Source organism: Pocillopora damicornis, chromosome 1 (assembly GCF_964200805.1).
Source record: "Pocillopora damicornis chromosome 1, jaPocDami1.2, whole genome shotgun sequence".
NCBI lineage: Eukaryota > Metazoa > Cnidaria > Anthozoa > Scleractinia > Pocilloporidae > Pocillopora > Pocillopora damicornis.
This window is the reverse complement of record NC_142670.1, coordinates 28311774-28329163: the sequence shown is the minus strand read 5'-3', so window position 1 is coordinate 28329163 and position 17390 is coordinate 28311774. Positions and strand designations below refer to the sequence as shown.

The 17390-nt window shown below is 37.0% G+C and overlaps 3 protein-coding genes and 1 long non-coding RNA gene across 7 annotated transcripts; 2 read left to right on the top strand and 2 right to left on the bottom strand.

Moving 5' to 3' along the window:
* Positions 1-260: 260 nt before the first annotated feature.
* On the bottom strand, positions 261-17082 carry LOC149053121 (uncharacterized). 3 transcript variants are annotated; one of them, XR_016188874.1, is made up of 7 exons: positions 16666-17082; positions 5028-5345; positions 4360-4386; positions 1835-2193; positions 1215-1481; positions 899-950; positions 261-443 (listed from the first exon to the last, which is right to left on the bottom strand). It is a non-coding gene; the product is annotated as an uncharacterized LOC149053121 (long non-coding RNA). The 3 variants fall into 3 exon arrangements; XR_016188873.1 differs by having other exon boundaries at positions 4360-4383; XR_016188876.1 differs by lacking the exon at positions 4360-4386.
* LOC113665720 (uncharacterized) lies at positions 7493-9869 on the top strand. 2 transcript variants are annotated; one of them, XM_089213384.1, is made up of 4 exons: positions 7493-8258; positions 8485-8594; positions 9045-9230; positions 9491-9869. In XM_089213384.1, exons 1-4 carry the CDS (start codon positions 7773-7775, stop codon positions 9504-9506), a joined length of 798 nt encoding a protein of 265 aa, XP_089069510.1. In that variant the 5' UTR covers positions 7493-7772; the 3' UTR covers positions 9507-9869. The 2 variants fall into 2 exon arrangements, with proteins under 2 accessions (XP_089069510.1, XP_089069515.1); XM_089213389.1 differs by having other exon boundaries at positions 7758-8258; positions 9045-9214.
* On the top strand, positions 11876-15273 carry LOC113681841 (uncharacterized). The gene is made up of 3 exons (XM_089213538.1): positions 11876-12402; positions 12505-12758; positions 12885-15273. Exons 1-3 carry the CDS (start codon positions 12365-12367, stop codon positions 12941-12943), a joined length of 351 nt encoding a protein of 116 aa, XP_089069664.1. The 5' UTR covers positions 11876-12364; the 3' UTR covers positions 12944-15273.
* On the bottom strand, positions 14461-16429 carry LOC113677756 (uncharacterized). The gene is made up of 2 exons (XM_089201578.1): positions 16394-16429; positions 14461-15876 (listed from the first exon to the last, which is right to left on the bottom strand). The coding sequence occupies exons 1-2, from the start codon at positions 16427-16429 to the stop codon at positions 15382-15384; spliced, it is 531 nt and encodes a 176-aa protein (XP_089057704.1). The 3' UTR covers positions 14461-15381.
* Positions 17083-17390: the final 308 nt, after the last annotated feature.

Genomic DNA, 17390 nt, shown 5'->3' with positions numbered 1-17390 from the left:
AGAAAGATTCTAGTTTGTGAAGTCTCTCCATTTGAATCCAAGCAGTATGCTCTCTGATGACTCTTCAAATCTCTTCACAATTCTATTTCACTGTCATGCAGACAAGTAACAAGAACTATGCTGAGTATCAGCTGGGAAATATGGTCATAACAGGACACGGCACTTTGGGAAAAGACAACATATATGTATGGTTGTCATGTTTGATAAAAGCTCTCTGATTATTGAATAGAAAGGTAAAAAAATCAAAGAAATAATATAACTTAGTTAAATATTGACAACTTTAATAACCATTGTTGTGAAAAAAATAAGCCAGGCACTGGGCAAATGCAAACAGGTAAAAAATGTCAGGGGTCTGCGTACATATTCTTTACAGTAACAAAGGAATACATCATTGTTCATTTCACATCCTCTCATGCCGGTTAAGGGTGTTTGGTCTTGTTTGGCTGCAGAGAAATAAAAAAAGCAAAACTAGATTTAATTGTTTGTATCAAATTTGACAATGGGAATTACATTTTTGTCTCAGAAAGTATAATTTACCAGCACTCCACTGAAGTCACTCAAAGGAGCGACTGAAAAGGAATTTCTCCTAACAAAATCACAACATTTTAAGGCAGAAACATGACGAGGGAAAGCCCAATTAATTGTTTGTATCAAATTTGATAACTGAAAATTACATTTAGGTCTCAAAAAGTATAATTTACCAGCACTCCACTGAAGTCACTCCAAGGAGTGACTGAAAAGGAATTTCTCCTAAAAAAAAAGTCATAACATTTTAAGGCAGAAGCATGATGAGGGAGAGCCAAATAATGGGTGTAATCACCTATTAGTGGTTAACAATTTAATCACTTGGTTAACCTATCAATATTCTGTAGTAATATCAAAAGAAATGATTTACTACCTAAGCAATGCATTCACTCAGATTCCATGTTACTGAGTCTAGTCTTGCTGAGCTGCAAAGGAACAGAAAAGACAAAATGAGACAGAGGAATGGGAATTTGAGATGAATGGGCTACCCTGACGGCATAAAATTTTACTCTTCTTCAGAGTTATTTGTTCTGCATTATAAGGCTACAACAGATGAAACTAAATACAATGATGATGATGAGAAATATCACTAGCTCAACTTAAACATTTATATTGCAGTGAATATGTTCATTGCTTTACTTTGACAACCACTATATGTATAACCAATACATGCAAAAAAAAATTCATACCAGATGCCATCTTCAGCATCTCCTCAACACTATCTCCACACTGTTTCTTCCAACTGTACTTCTCACTGCAATGTTTCTGCAGTAAATCAGCCTCTTTAAGCTGTACTGTCCTAGCCATGTCCCTGACCTTCTTAATTGCCTTGGACCACTCACTGACATCCTCTGACTCCACAATGGATGACAAACCACTAATAACATGTGTCAAGGCTTCACCAAGTACTGATGCACCATGTACATATACTAAGATAGAGAGGCCAGATTACAACCCTGCAAGACCAAACATTCCAAATTCTTGTTAACCTGAGGGTATGATGGCAAGATCTGCCTCACAGAGCCACCTTTTCAACTCTTCTTCATTATTTGAAGGGCTTCAATTATGATCATCTGATGTTTAGGAACACCACATTCATGAAATTTCTCAACAAATCCCTTTTGTTTTCCTTCAGCAGCACTAACAAAAATCATCTCAAAGGATCCATCCTTCACCCTAGTGACTGCTTTAGCAACAATTTCAAGTCTCTCTTTGTGAAAATGCTGGGGTGGTCATGTCCTGTGACCATATAAGAAACTTTTCCTATCACAAGGGGTATGTATGACATCAGCAAAGTTACTGAGTATACCTGGAGTAGATTCAAAAACTCTTTTTTTCTGATGAGAGAGGGAAGCAGAAAGTTTGTCAGCCATCTTTGGTCCAAAAGCAACTGGAAGATCAGCCATTTCCATAATAGATTGAACACTGCTTCTCCCTTGGCATACATTTTTCCCCTTTCATTACATGAACCTTCAGGGACCAGGACAGAGACTTCCCCATGAGGGAATTTTTCCAGTTGTGCGGACAACTCTGATGTGAGGACAATGATTCCTTTCCCCACAAACTCCACCACCACCTCCAGTCAGTTGCCATGATGGTATCTCTGACTGGAGGAATATCTCCCATTGCATGGCAGCTGATTAATTATTTTGTTAGCACAACTCTTTCCTAAATGATCAGTTTAAAAAGAGGAACAAATTAATATTTTTTAAAACTAATAATAGCTAAGGTCACTGATTAGGGATCTCTCTCATTTTTCTACATGTACAAGCACTGTGTCTGCCATGTTTAGAACATTACATTTTATCATTTAAAAGCTATAAATCATGCCATGATGTCACAGATACATGTATATTTTGGTAATATAGTGCATCGAAAGGTACTTGGCTGTTATCAATATTTACTACTTCCTCTAAAATGTGTTCTTTCAGATGTCTCAGATTAAAACATGGTTTCTGGCTTGCTACTTTTTTGGCATAACTTTTTACATCAAACTTCTTTAAGCCATCAGCACACACTAATTATGGTATGTATATATTTTAATTCTCTGCAATAAAAATCTGGCAATCTGTACCACCTTAATTTAATTATTTTCCATACATGCTAATCAAAAAGCGGTATAAAAGATTCATATTGAGTACTCAAAGCTGAACATAGTTGAATTGTTAGCTATATAAGATAATGCTTCACAATATGCAGTTTTCCTTTTATTCTACCTTGCATTTATGTATGTCTTTCTTCCCTTATGATAACAATATCATCTTTAATGTAACTATTAATTTAAATTATACTTAACATGCGGCCAACCCCAACTCATATCTACACATGACAGTGACCAACTTGAAAGCTCATTGGCTTCTTTGGCCACTGTAAACGATTAAATATTCTTTCTTCTAGTTAATTTCTGTTTGTTTTTTTTTCTATATCATTGTAAATCATGTTATGTTAAGTTATTTTTTTCTGTAAACAATGTGAAATAACAAGACTTGGAAACTTGGAAACTCTGCAACTACAGAGGGGAAATGTGTTTCAAAACTGATGACAAGTCAGCCTGAAAGATTTCTTTCGTGTTTGCATAATTATGTAAATGCACATATGTGACACTGTATGATTCAGAGGATTACAATGGTTTTAGTTATTTATTTACTGCATTGATTCGAGTTTAGGGCATGTGACTGAGTGTGTACCTAAGCACATGACTATCATCCACTTGAGTTCCATAGCTTAGGGCTCTTAGAAGCAACATGATTTATCACTTTTGGTTTTGTTTACCATCCCTTAAAATCACTCTGGTCATCTGACAGGAAATACTGCTACACAAACCTGTTGGCCATTTATGGCTATCTGTTGCGGCAAGTTTTGAATATCTCAGACTTGTTTACACAATCATCACAAATCATTTGTTCTAGTGGTGGGTTAAATTTTATTATTCAACATGCTACTAACATCAAAGTCACTTCTCCACATGAACAAAGTAAGAAGTGTCTGCTTTAAATTCTTGAAACTTGTTCACGGCCAAATGTTTCAACTTTTTTTTTTCTCATCAGAAGTTGATAATTAAAAAACAGTAATACCAGCTTCGGTTTATTGACCTAGTAGTATACACTGACTGGGTAATGATTGCTCAATCTAACTTAATGTTCAGGTAACATGCTTGCTGCACACAAGGTTACTCACTAGGTTACACACTAGGTTACACACTAGTGTGCTGTGTCTGCTCACAGGCTAACTTTTGTATTTGAAGGTTATCACCCTTTGCCTGCTCATGCTTCATTGTTCAACGGTGCACTCTTAATTGTTTATAGGGTGTTACATGAAACAAAAGCATTTATAAGCTCATTAAAGTATGCTCTTAAGCATGCTTAACAACTGTGTTATATCCGGTTTCTCTTGTTTTTCAGGTGAAGCATGTTGTGAGCATGCTATCATCTTTATCCCTTAAATCATATAGAGGGCCACATATATTTAACAATCATGTACAGTGTAAGCACATTCTCAAATGAATCCATTTCAGCTCGTAACTGTAAAACATACATCTACATGTTAGTTACATATGGGTATAAAAATCAATTTTTTTTTATACAATCATGTATACCCCCAAAAAAGAGTTATCCTACTGCTGGGCTAGGGTGCAGAGGCCAAGAGTTAAGTGGACATTTGCCTACTTGATACTTTCTAATTTATGTTTTGTCTGTTTTAGACTGCATGAATATATTACATGTTTCCTAGTTTTCCAATAAATTGCTCATTACAGTATTCAGAAACTTTGATATTTTGCCTTAAAAGGGTGGAAATATGCAATGAATGGAAAAATTAAGTAACTAACCAACTTACCTCCTCCATGGCTCTGGACAGTATCTGCTGAAATGCAATCAAACCAAACTTAGTTGTCACTTTGCTATGCTTCAATCAAACTTTATACACCTCTTCATCACAGAGAAATAGGAAGCCATTTTGCTTTCGCCACAGTGGTAAATAGTATTTTAATCACATGCAAACTGGCCAATCAGCATGTGAGAAAAGCACTTAGTCTCCTTATTTGACGTGGAGTGAGTTACATGCACAGTTACGCTGTACCCTTAAACTCTTACTATACTTCAGGAAAATATGAGATGCAGCTTCTCTTTCACGGCCCGAAAAATAATGTTTGTAAACATTATTGAAAATCTTTCAAGAATTCTCTAAATCATAAGTCACTGATAACAATACGTTGTGGGATAGTTCGTTCAAGATTCCGAGGTCTTGCTTGAGACCTTCAAGTCCACCGTCGAAAACGGTATCTTATGGAACAGCAAGAATTTAAGCTTTGATACTGCCAAGATCTCACTTCAATTTCGCTACGAAAATAAATCTCAAAATAATACAAAAGGAATATTCCACAATAGTGCAAATGATCGTGAAAGATAATGGCGGAAAAGCGATTGCGTGACAATCAGTGAGGTTGACGTATCAGACGAAAAAAAGTTTAAATTCTCCGTCTGCAGTCTGCATTTTGTACTGACCTAAACTGTTTCGATGATAACGTGATACATCCGACGTCGTTTAGGACTGCACTCATCCTTGCTCATATTTCCAAACTCATCCGATTGATCTATCTTTACATTTGACTCTCAAACACATCCCTTTATCATTGTAATTAGTTGCCCTTCTTCGATCTGTGGTTCAGCTGTCCGTTCAGCCGAAGTTTGCAAATCTTCTACAGTTTGATATTCCAGTCCAAGTCAAATCTAGTTTGCTTCGGCAAGCACTTCCATTCAGGGCCTTTTTCTACCCTCGATCCCAGGCAAGTTAGGCTCCAAGCTTCCAAAAGTTTCACTGAGCTAACACTTCTATGGTGGCCGAGAACTGCCAATAGAAAAATCCGCATTTTTGAAAGAAAATTGTTTTCTTTTTTATTTTGATTTACATTTTTTTTTTATTTTTCAATTTATTTTTTTATTTTTAAAATAGAGTGAAAGTAAAATCAATTGAAATAAAAATAAAATAAAATAAAACCAAAGTAAAATAAAATAAAACCAAAGTAAAATAAAATGAAATTATTCGACCCAGCCGAGAGCTGCCACTACCAGCATGCATTGCGTGCATCGTAAAGATCCAAAATGGCGGGAATATAGGGACTGTTCTCCCGGGAGTTACTACATCACGGGCGACGAGCGGGGATAGAAAAAAAGACCCAAATATGAGCGGTCAGCGGTGAAACAGCATTTATACTTCATATAGAGACATATAATTTGTTGTTCCAGAGACAATCATGTTGTAAAGCCGAAATGTTTATGGAAAAGGTCATAGACAGGCCTACACAGACTCCCCTGTGTGGTTTTACGTTTGCGACGCAAAAGCCTTTAATTAAAGCTTCGCTCTGACGAGTATGTCTTTGAGCGATTTACCTCTTTTGTAAGATATAATCGGAGGCGTTTTGTAAATTGTTTTCAGCAGTGGCTGATTTTGGATGAGGTTCCATTCTTGCATCAGTATTTGTTTTAAATTTTTTAACCCCTGGGTGGTATGCTGTCACAAAAGGCAATGTTTTACCTTTAGTTTTTTTGGTTTGTTTTTTAAGTGTCGACTGCCTTGCGGCAAACGAGACCTCAGATAACGTTTTTTCAATTTGGCTTTTTTTTTCAGAGCTGAAAGATCTTATATGTACACGCTTTCAGAGTGATAATAAACATGTTGAAAAGTACAACAGTGTCATCTCTGAAAAATCAGTCTACAAACCGACCGAGACCTTTCAATATACACACTATTCATCTTGCCACCCGCCAAGTGTTAAGAAAGGCTTTATTAAAGGAGAAGCTATCAGACTTCTAAGAACAAACTCCTCGGAAAGAAATTTCCAGGAGGCCATGTGTAACTTCAAAACACGACTTGAAGCACGTGGTTACCCAAAAAGCCTAATTGAAAAAACGTTATCTGAGGTCTCGTTTGCCGCAAGGCAGTCGACACTTAAAAAACAAACCAAAAAAAACTAAAGGCAAAATATTGCCTTTTGTGACAGCATACCATTCAGGGGTTAAAAAATTTAAAACAAATACTGATGCAAGAATGGAACCTCATCCAAAATCAGCCACTGCTGAAAACAATTTACAAAACGCCTCCGATTATATTATACAAAAGAGGTAAATCGCTCAAAGACATACTCGTCAGAGCGAAGCTTTAAATAAAGGCTTTTGCGTCGCAAACGTAAAACCACACAGGGGAGTCTGTGTAGGCCTGTCTATGACCTTTTCAATAATTGTGATTTTTTTCTCGGCTTAAACGCTAAGTCAGTTGTTCAATTGAATAGGAAGAAAAACATTTCGAACGGAAAACAGCATTATTTGCACGTGTGGATCTTTTGAGAAAAGGTCTCCTAAACGAGTGGTCTGGATTATAAATATTTAAGGATGGTAAATACATTAGCCTTAACATGGCTGTTTCTCGAAGCTCAGTGTTTTCCTACTTGCCTTTTTTCCACGTGAATTGGGGGCGATTGAATAGATATAATATGCAGTAAAAGAACGTCAGCTGATAGAAATTTTAAATTTCTCATCTTAAGCTGTGGATACACAATTCAAGTGAAAAGGAAGCCAACTGTGATTAATGCTTTGAACAAGTCAAGATACGTTTTTTCGTCACACAACAAGTTACATAACGTGAATATCATTCTTCTTGATGCCTTTCCCGGTGTCAGCAATGCCTTTCCCGATGCCTCCGTTGGTCAATAGAGCATAAGAAGTATTGTTCCAGTTAAAGCTTGAGGAAAATTGCTTAACTTTTTAAGTAGCGAAGTGTAACTTGGTAACATTTCGGCTTTACAACATAATTGTTTTCTGCAACTACAACACGATTGTTTCCTGATACTACAAATGATCTGTCTATTTATGAAGTATGAAAGTTGTTTCACCGCTGACCACTCGTATTTGGGTCGTTTTTTCTATCCCCGCTCGTCGCCCGTGATGTAGTAACTCCCTGTTCTCCCGGGCTGTTCTCGAAAATGGCGGATAGCAGGGTTTCATCGTGGAAAGAAGACGATCCCCTTAAAAAGTGCACTGCAGAAGTATGTCAAACAAGGCCTCAAACGCGAAGAAGCGATCGATTTTTTACGGAGAGACTTTCCTCAATACGCTTGGAGTATCCGAACACTCGACAGACGTTTACGCCATTTCGAAGTTTATTACAGGGATGACACTGTTTCGGTTGAAGATGTTAAAGAGGCTGTTAAAAAGGAATTGGAAGGACCAGGAAAGCTATTAGGATATAGAAGCATGCACAAGAAAATAAGACAAAAATATGACTTGTTAGTTACGCGAGATCAAGTTTACGATGTGATGTCTGATCTTGACCCCGATGGACTTGCTGCTCGCGGAGGCGTTGGAGCTAAGAAGGCAAGGCGAAAGAAAGGAAACTTCTCTTCGAAAGGACCAAACTGGGTCCACTCCCTGGACGGTCATGATAAATTAATGGGTTTCCAAAATTCCACTTTTCCGATTGCTATTTATGGCTGCTTAGATACAGCCAGCAGAAAGCTGCTATGGTTCCGAGTTTGGAATAAGAACTGTGACCCGCAATTGATTGGTCGTTGGTACTTGGAGCATATAATGGAGACCAAGGTAATTCCTGCGATGATCAGAATCGACAAAGGTACAGAAACAGGCACCATGGCCACAATTCATGCCTTTCTTCGTAGACATCACACTGACGTTGTGGATCCTGCAGACACAATTTTGTATGGTCCATCAACTTCAAACCAAGTAAGTAAGCTCATCTCTCAAGTGCTGTCTAATTATATTATGTGAGTGTGCCAAATTAGTCAACGAGTCTTTCGGTGACTTTATTTGAGTGCCAGGAAAAGTATTATTGTTGTTTGTTATTTCATCATTCCCTCAGTAACAAGTAATATTTTAATCCACCCTATCATCTGATTTCCGGCAAATGCACATTTCACAAAATGTCATTTAAAAAATCGTTTTCCTCTAGATCGAAAGATGGTGGAAAGAATTACACGAAAGAATGGAAAAATTTTTCAAAAGTCAGTTAAGATGGCTTAAAGATCAAGGGCATTATGACCCACATGATGATATTGACAGGTGAGAATGGGCAAGTCTCCCCCCTCCACTTACACGCACACATACACAGGCTATTCATTTCAAGGTTTGTTTTTAAACTCCAAAAGTGACATTGAGTTATTGTTTTAGAATATGTTGCAGTTTTGCTAGGGCATGGCACGTGGGTGATTGAAAGCTCAATCAACATAAACATTATTTTGGCTTAAGTTAATATACATACATTTTTTTATAGCAAATTAATTAATTTCTGTGTGAATGCAATAACACATCCCCTCCCCCTAAAGCTTATATATACTCGAGTCAAATAGATATGGTTGAGGGGGCCCAGGAAAAATTTTAGTTAGGGAACCACCCCCCCCCCCCCAAAAAAAAAAAAAAAAAAAAAAAAACTTGCTGGCTTATATATTGTAATTGAAACTACCTATACACCAAGGTGTTTGTTACCTTTGCTTATTTTGTTTTCCTACATAGGAAGCTTCTTTCTTTTATTATGGTTCCTGTGGTTCAGAGAGAGCTAGATACATTCAAGGAGATGGTGTGGAATTCCCACAGGATCAGAGCCCAGAAGGACACAGTTTTACCAGATGGGGTCCCAAACCATATTTACAGTTTTCCTCAGAAATATGGGCTTGAAGAATGCGGTAAAAAAATTATAAGGTTTTGTCAAAACTGGTTTTGGGATATTTCTGTTTTATTCAAAGTGAACTATGGCATAGTTATAATGCTTCAACAATCAACCAATGATAATTTATTTGTAGAAATTTCAAGGCATAATTTTATTGCCCAGAAGGAAATTATTTGTTGCTAAAATCTTTGGGCCTGAAAGTCGCATATCTATAAAAATCTAATGTGGTGCTGACACTGCCAGTCACACTAGATGATGAATGCTAACATTGTTTTCTATTGGCAATGTGCAGGTCTTCAAGTAACTGATGATCAACTAAAAGAAGCTGCTGTCCAGTCAGGCATCCTTACTGTTGATGATGACTTTCTCGCCCCTGAGTTCAGAGCAGAGTGTGAACGAATCATTGACACTGACCATTTGAAACCTGCTGATTGCAAGGAAGTATTTCTTTTCCTAAAGAGAAATTTTTCTTTGTAATAACTCCACTGTTTATCCATGGTGTTATGCCCTTGACTCTATTTTTATAGTGAAAGCAGCATGTTTTCTCCCACATCCTCCATTTTGTTACTATGAACTTTGTGCAGCCATAAACAACAAATTCATCGAATGATAATGTATCTGAACATGGTATCCATAACCTTTGTGGAAATAAACTGGAACGAACAATAACACTGATGGCAATAACAGTAACATCGAAAGGGCAGCAGAAACAAGAAAAACTATGCACCCTACTAATACAAATAATACAAATTTTAACCATCAATCCTCACATGGTGGGTTGAGGAGAAACATTAACAAGAGCAGGTTTTTTTGGTGTCCTAAATTGGGGTACATGAAAACATATCTGCTTGAGGGTGAATTCAGCAACAACAAGGTTGGTTAATATCACAATCCTGCAGCCCACCCCTGGAAAGAAATTATGACTGCCCCGTAAATTATCATATGTAACCATGGGATTTTATGTGAACTAGCTATTTTGTAAACAGTGTATCAAGTTTTGTCAACAATGTCTCAATGTTCACAATTTTATAGCAGCTTGAGTTGCCCCTTAATTTTCTATTGCTGGTAGGCCAAGCAAGTTACAGAACAAACTACAAGTGTGCTCTTTCACAAATGTTGAAATTGCTACTTTGGAAAGATTTCCAGTACAATACAGGTATTGCTTGTCACCCACGTCCAGTAAATCTGTAGAAGCAATTTCTGGGTCAAATAAGTCATATCCACTTCCCTGGATGTCAACTAGCATAAGTTTTTTCTTTGATCTCTCATACGTGAAGTGTGTCAAACACTCTGCCTTCTGGGCCATCTCATCTGTAGGATCGACACAGGTTTGGCCAGTGTTGTTTACGTACTTCTTAAACTGGCCAGGGATAAATTCTTCGACTGTAACATACTCCCCCTCGTCTGTTTCTCCATGAAAGATCTTTCTATATCTAAATGCAGTTCCAAAAACCTCGCTTTCCTCCTTGATTTCTGCCTCAAGTTGCGAAGCAAAATTCCTAGCTAGGAGATGCATCTGAACAACCTTGCGGTTGTGTTGCTCGATAGTTTGACCAGTATCCGAGATGAACTTTAAAGCACTTGGTAGATAGTGCTTTATCACCCACGTTGTCGCAACAAATTCTGGATGTTTGGATGTTGCTTTGAATGCTTTACGGAATCCGCCAGTTCCGATTGCCTCTTTATCCTCATAGAACTCGACAGTGGTTGGAACTTTGAACCACGACAAAACTTCCATATCGAATCTGAAAATTCTCACAATAGTAGTGGCGGTATTTGTGTTGATTTTGCCAAGTTTGATCATGTCAGAAATTGATAAACTTCGAGGGTAATACGTACTTTTTGTGCCCGCTGCTTGTGTGGGTAATTTCTGTCTCGAATGCATAAGTTTACTGGGGCTTGACTTTGATTTTGACGGCGGAGGATTAAATTCGGTATAAGTCGAGGACTCTCCAGTTGCGTCCTTCCTCTTTCTCGTGGAATTCTGGGTGCTGTTGACATCGCCTTCATCAGCTGGATCTGGAATGAAGCGGACGTATACAACCTTTAAGTCCGGTATTTGGGCAAGAGTCTTGCACGATGGGCCCTGTTCTCCTGCTAAGATATCACATACGAGATTCTTTCCGATTTTTTGTAGAAAATGCCTCTCATAAGCGCTCTTGATATTACCAATGGTCAATTCCTCCGTTTCGTCGAAGGGAACAAACTCTCTTGGCCCAATCCTTTTATACTTTTGGGCCTTTCCAGAAACTTCTGCTGACAAACGTTGAACTGTCAGTTCATCTTTCCTTCGATGGTCCTTGGGCTGGTTTTTTTTGGTACGCTTTGCTTTAACTTTTTCATTGAGCCTCTTCCATGCATCGGCCATGATGAACTCGAGCGTGTGACAGTAACGCACGCAATGCATGCTGGTAGTGGCAGCTTTCGGCTGGGTCGAATAATTTCATTTTATTTTACTTTGGTTTTATTTTATTTTACTTTGGTTTTATTTTATTTTACTTTGGTTTTATTTTTTTTACTTTGGTTTTATTTTATTTTACTTTGGTTTTATTTTATTTTACTTTGGTTTTATTTTATTTTACTTTGGTTTTATTTTTTTATTTTTATTTCAATTGATTTTACTTTCACTCTATTTTATTTCAAAAATGCGGATTTTTCTATTCACGATGGTCGGTTGCTATGTAAATTCCTCCCGTTGCTATCTTAGAGGTCACGTGATGACGCGTTCACGGCTTGAGCTGATTTAAGGCGTCAAGCTAAAGGGCTTTTTTCAGTCGTTTATTTAACATTGGATAAAGCTTACCAACCTTCTTTTTTTCATATTGAATGACTATGGCCTTTCACTTATGGCAGAAGAAAGAAAAAATCAGGTTTTTCGAATGACTTCTCCACGAAACGGCTCGTCTAAGATAGGTACGCTACCGGCTAGCAACGGGTTTACAGAAGCCAATACGTCAACACAACCGCTGTGATTTCTGTATTTCTAGAGTCCTGGTACTGAGAGAACAATTTTTTACTTAGGGGGCTCCACTGTTAAGACAAACGCAGAACAAAAACGAAGAAAATACACCCAAAATACCTGTCCTCCTCCCTGAAAAGTATAATTTTGACCGTTTAGTTACCGAGCGTGCCATAAATCGAAAGTTGAAAGTGGACTTTGGTGTAAATGGCGTCGTTTTCGCCGATTTCTTCGGAGGAATCCAGGTAAGAAAATGTCCTGTAAACTCGATTTTCTCCGTTGATCAGTTTAGGCCGCCATCTTGAATTTCCTCAGGCTCAATGTCGAGTGTTTTATTTCATCTGTAGCCCTGAAGGAGACCGTAAATGTTGCGGAAAAAGCCGAAAATGCAGCAAAGAGACAGGCCATGTGGGCAAATGTGATTCGAAACGACAAGTAAATCGTTTCTGGGAAACATCGCCCATTTTTAACATTCATAAGGAGCGCCAAACGCTGCAAGACAACTTTCGCCATCTTCAAGTCCAAGAAGATGCTTTATCCAAGAAGGAGCAAGATATCTTGGCTTTACAAAGGGAGACAGATTCTCTAGTGGAGGAATCAGGTTAGTTTCCTACTTGTAAGTGGGTTAGTTGCGGCAAGATAAACGGAATTGATTATTATTTATTCATTTATTTGCCGTTTTGGAATTGTCATTATTTTGATGATGATTCCCTATCCTTGTTTATAGAAAGAGCACTGCAAAAATCAAAAGGAGAGAAAGAGACACTAGACAAACTAGATAACTAGGCTCTCAACAAATTCTGTGTACCAGTAATGTGAGTAATATACCTACTTCATAAGAAAAATATATTTAAATTGGTGCAAAGTTTTTTAAATTAGCTATGTTTGTCAGAGAGGTTAAACCTGTCCAAATGCAAAAGTACTGTTGTCACTGATATCACTAGGTATGCACTGATATATTACATTTAAAACTTTATAAATCCATTATTTTTTTTACTAACTTGCATTTTAGAGGCAGGGTTTCTGCTCTAATGAATTTATGGAATTTTGTACTTAAAGGTTTGGCCACTTAAGCCTTTACATGCTAACAACAGCATGAATATTCTCTATACTGTTCTCAATATATTTTACAAGGTGTTGACAAGGAGAATTTGCTAAATAATCAAGAGCTTCATTAGTTAATAATTATTTCCCTCATTCTTGTGACCTTGTGTTTAATTTGGGGTTAATATTGTAAGAAGAACTTAGATTCTAGACAATTTTGTACTTAAAGGTTTGGCCACTTAAGCCTTTACATGCTAACAACAGCATGAATATTCTCTATACTGTTCTCAATATATTTTACAAGGTGTTGACAAGGAGAATTTGCTAAATAATCAAGAGCTTCATTAGTTAATAATTATTTCCCTCATTCTTGTGACCTTATGTTTAATTTGGGGTTAATATTGTAAGAAGAACTTAGATTCTAGACAATTTTGTACTTAAAGGTTTGGCCACTTAAGCCTTTACATGCTAACAACAGCATGAATATTCTCTATACTGTTCTCAATATATTTTACAAGGTGTTGACAAGGAGAATTTGCTAAATAATCAAGAGCTTCATTAGTTAATAGTTATTTCCCTCATTCTTGTGACCTTATGTTTAATTTGGGGTTAATATTGTAAGAAGAACTTAGATTCTAGACAATTTTGTACTTAAAGGTTTGGCCACTTAAGCCTTTACATGCTAACAACAGCATGAATATTCTCTATACTGTTCTCAATATATTTTACAAGGTGTTGACAAGGAGAATTTGCTAAATAATCAAGAGCTTCATTAGTTAATAGTTATTTCCCTCATTCTTGTGACCTTGTGTTTAATTTGGGGTTAATATTGTAAGAAGAACTTAGATTCTAGACAATTTTGTACTTAAAGGTTTGGCCACTTAAGCCTTTACATGCTAACAACAGCATGAATATTCTCTATACTGTTCTCAATATATTTTACAAGGTGTTGACAAGGAGAATTTGCTAAATAATCAAGAGCTTCATTAGTTAATAGTTATTTCCCTCATTCTTGTGACCTTATGTTTAATTTGGGGTTAATATTGTAAGAAGAACTTCTAGACAATTTTGTACTTAAAGGTTTGGCCACTTAAGCCTTTACATGCTAACAACAGCATGAATATTCTCTATACTGTTCTCAATATATTTTACAAGGTGTTGACAAGGAGAATTTGCTAAATAATCAAGAGCTTCATTAGTTAATAATTATTTCCCTCATTCTTGTGACCTTATGTTTAATTTGGGGTTAATATTGTAAGAAGAACTTAGATTCTAGACAATTTTGTACTTAAAGGTTTGGCCACTTAAGCCTTTACATGCTAACAACAGCATGAATATTCTCTATACTGTTCTCAATATATTTTACAAGGTGTTGACAAGGAGAATTTGCTAAATAATCAAGAGCTTCATTAGTTAATAGTTATTTCCCTCATTCTTGTGACCTTATGTTTAATTTGGGGTTAATATTGTAAGAAGAACTTAGATTCTAGACAATTTTGTACTTAAAGGTTTGGCCACTTAAGCCTTTACATGCTAACAACAGCATGAATATTCTCTATACTGTTCTCAATATATTTTACAAGGTGTTGACAAGGAGAATTTGCTAAATAATCAAGAGCTTCATTAGTTAATAGTTATTTCCCTCATTCTTGTGACCTTATGTTTAATTTGGGGTTAATATTGTAAGAACTTAGATTCTAGACATTGTAAGGGGTCAAAGGGTCAATAACTAGTGACCCAGCATTTTGCTTATGTGGACACAATACATTTGTTTTATTAATGGATTTGTCTCAAATAAAAGGTAAACGAATTTGCAGCTTGATAGTTTTAAGAGTAAGATGAAGTATACACAGATAAATGAAATTTGTATCTAAAAGGAGTAATTCTGTATACTGATAGATAATTTCATCAATGAGTCAGACATCATTGTTAGTCAAATAATAAAAAAGCTTTCAGCTATTATGTTTAGGTAAAACCACAATTCTATTTATTCACTCCAATGTATTACAGTCTACAAGATACGAAGATTAAATTTTAAAATATCTGCTTGTATTAAAAACATGTTTCCTTTAGAACTTTGTTTCAGATTACATTCAAGGTTGTCATTCTTTTGATGTATGAAGTTTCGTGACAAGGTCTAACAAAACATTAGCAAGTCCTACTGTTAATTAACTGTCAAGCTAGATAGTGTTCAAATTCAATAGCTTTTGCAAATTGGAGTCCTTTGCAAATCCTTCTCGATCATAGCGCTGCACGCAAAATGTGGTTACTACCCTTTGTTGTTTTGTTGAATAAACCATTTGCAGCGGCGTAGTTGGTGTTACAACAACAATTGACTTGCCGCTGTAACTTTGAAGCACGCGACCATCCTCGGGGATTTTCTCGAAGTGCCGCTTCTTGAGAAAATTCTCTCCTTTAAATCTCGCGGGAGACCAAATTTTTTCTGCAGTGTCGAGCCTTTGGAAAGTTAGCGTTATTCTCTCACCATTCTTGGTTGTGTCCGCGCTTCCCCCGTAGCCTTGTACTAAAACCCAGATATGTTTAAAGATTTGAAATGGCATAAAGAGAGTGATGGGCGCCATAAGACCGGTCATTCTAGAGCGAGCGAGCTTCGCATTAATAGAGAGCCCGATCTCCTTTAGGAAGCCATCCACCAAGGTACCTACAAGCTCCAACTTGTGAAGTTTTTTTTTTTTTTTTTTTTTTTTTTTTTTTTTTTTTTTTATATGAAATAATTCATATTTGTACTGCGGTTGTAGATGAAAGTGAAATGTGATCTTCGCAGTAAATTTTCCAATTTAAGCAATTGGAAAGAAGAAGCCTGAAAAAAATCAGGGCTTCAACGGGATTCGAACCCGTGACCTCCGCGATACCGGTGCGATGCTCTACCAACTGAGCTATGAAGCCACACATTGGGAGCGAGGTCAATTTATTGAGTTCATATCTTCCCGTGCAGTGAAATGATGTGAAGTTTTTTTTTTTTTTTTTTTTTTTTTTTTTTTTTTTTTTTTTATATGAAATAATTCATATTTGTACTGCGGTTGTAGATGAAAGTGAAATGTGATCTTCGCAGTAAATTTTCCAATTTAAGCAATTGGAAAGAAGAAGCTCCAACTTGTTGCCTGTGAGCTCTTCCAACACGGGATCAAGGTCTCTCATCCCGTAATTAGGTTTATTTTCTGCGAAACGAACCCTCCTCAACCATTCTTTCTCCGCAGAGAACTTCATCTCTACGGAGTTGGTATTTCAAAACCGGTCTCCTCTCTCTGTTTCATCCTCCATGCCGAAGTGCCTTAAACAGAGTTTGTTTGATGTGCTCGCGCTGTTATTATTTGCCGCCATTTTTGAATAGGCCTTTACTTTTAGTGCCAACTGCCGCTGATGATTTCTGCGCCAGCGCGCATCAGAGTTGCGGGAGGAAAACCCATGGCAACCGACCATCGTGATTGGCAGTTCTCGGCCACCATACACTTCTAACCTACTACCGTACCTCTCGCGTAGACGTTAACTGCGCAGACAAATTTCATACGCTCAGACGCAGGGTAGTTAGACGGGTATATACGATTTTTTTGCGCTCACGGTCGAAAAAATGCGTGATTCATCTGCCTTTGTTATTCGGTGCTATAATTTTCCCATGTATTTCGTTGTTGTGTGAAAAAAAAGGAATTTTAGGTTTGAAAAGCGGCGAGTAGACAATGGAAAATTTACATAATGAAAAAAAGCAATCATGTTACACTCACGCATGTTACTCTTCGCGAAATTTTTTGAATAACGAGCAGTAGCAGTAGATTTGCTCGATTTGAGTTGTTGATGAATCGGCTGGGAAGGAAAATGTCACTTACCCAAGGCATCGAAACACGAGTTTCATTGAGCGAGTAACGAAACATATACTCATTAATATCCTTCTCAATTTATTCACTGCAATCAACGCTCCCTAAGATGTTTACCCTGCGGAATGTGAACAATGTGGTGTTTATATCGCAGGTGATGATTTCTTCGAAACTTTCGACCTACCTCGATCATCTTCGGTGAGGATTAGAAAGAAAATGTGCTTTTTAAGAATGAGAATGGTGTTCTGTTTTATTCATTGCAAACGGAGCCCGCTTCAGTGTTTACATACCAGACAGTTTCATTTCGCATCGCTCGTGATGTTTTGCTTGATTGCGGAGCGCATCATATTTTAATAATG

Bases quoted from the DNA above. Each gene is read 5' to 3' on its own strand.
- LOC113681841 (XM_089213538.1), top strand. From the start codon at position 12,365: ATGGCGTCGTTTTCGCCGATTTCTTCGGAGGAATCCAG. The intron at 12,403-12,504 runs GTAAGAAAATGT...TTTCATCTGTAG, and splicing joins ATTTCTTCGGAGGAATCCAG to CCCTGAAGGAGACCGTAAAT. The intron at 12,759-12,884 runs GTTAGTTTCCTA...CCTTGTTTATAG, and splicing joins TTCTCTAGTGGAGGAATCAG to AAAGAGCACTGCAAAAATCA.
- LOC113677756 (XM_089201578.1), bottom strand. From the start codon at position 16,429: ATGAAGTTCTCTGCGGAGAAAGAATGGTTGAGGAGG. The intron at 15,877-16,393 runs GTTCGTTTCGCA...AAACTTCACAAG, and splicing joins AGAAAGAATGGTTGAGGAGG to TTGGAGCTTGTAGGTACCTT.
- LOC113665720 (XM_089213389.1), top strand. From the start codon at position 7,773: ATGCACAAGAAAATAAGACAAAAATATGACTTGTTAGTTACGCGAGAT. The intron at 8,595-9,044 runs GTGAGAATGGGC...TTTCCTACATAG, and splicing joins CCACATGATGATATTGACAG to GAAGCTTCTTTCTTTTATTA. The intron at 9,215-9,490 runs GTAAAAAAATTA...GGCAATGTGCAG, and splicing joins ATATGGGCTTGAAGAATGCG to GTCTTCAAGTAACTGATGAT.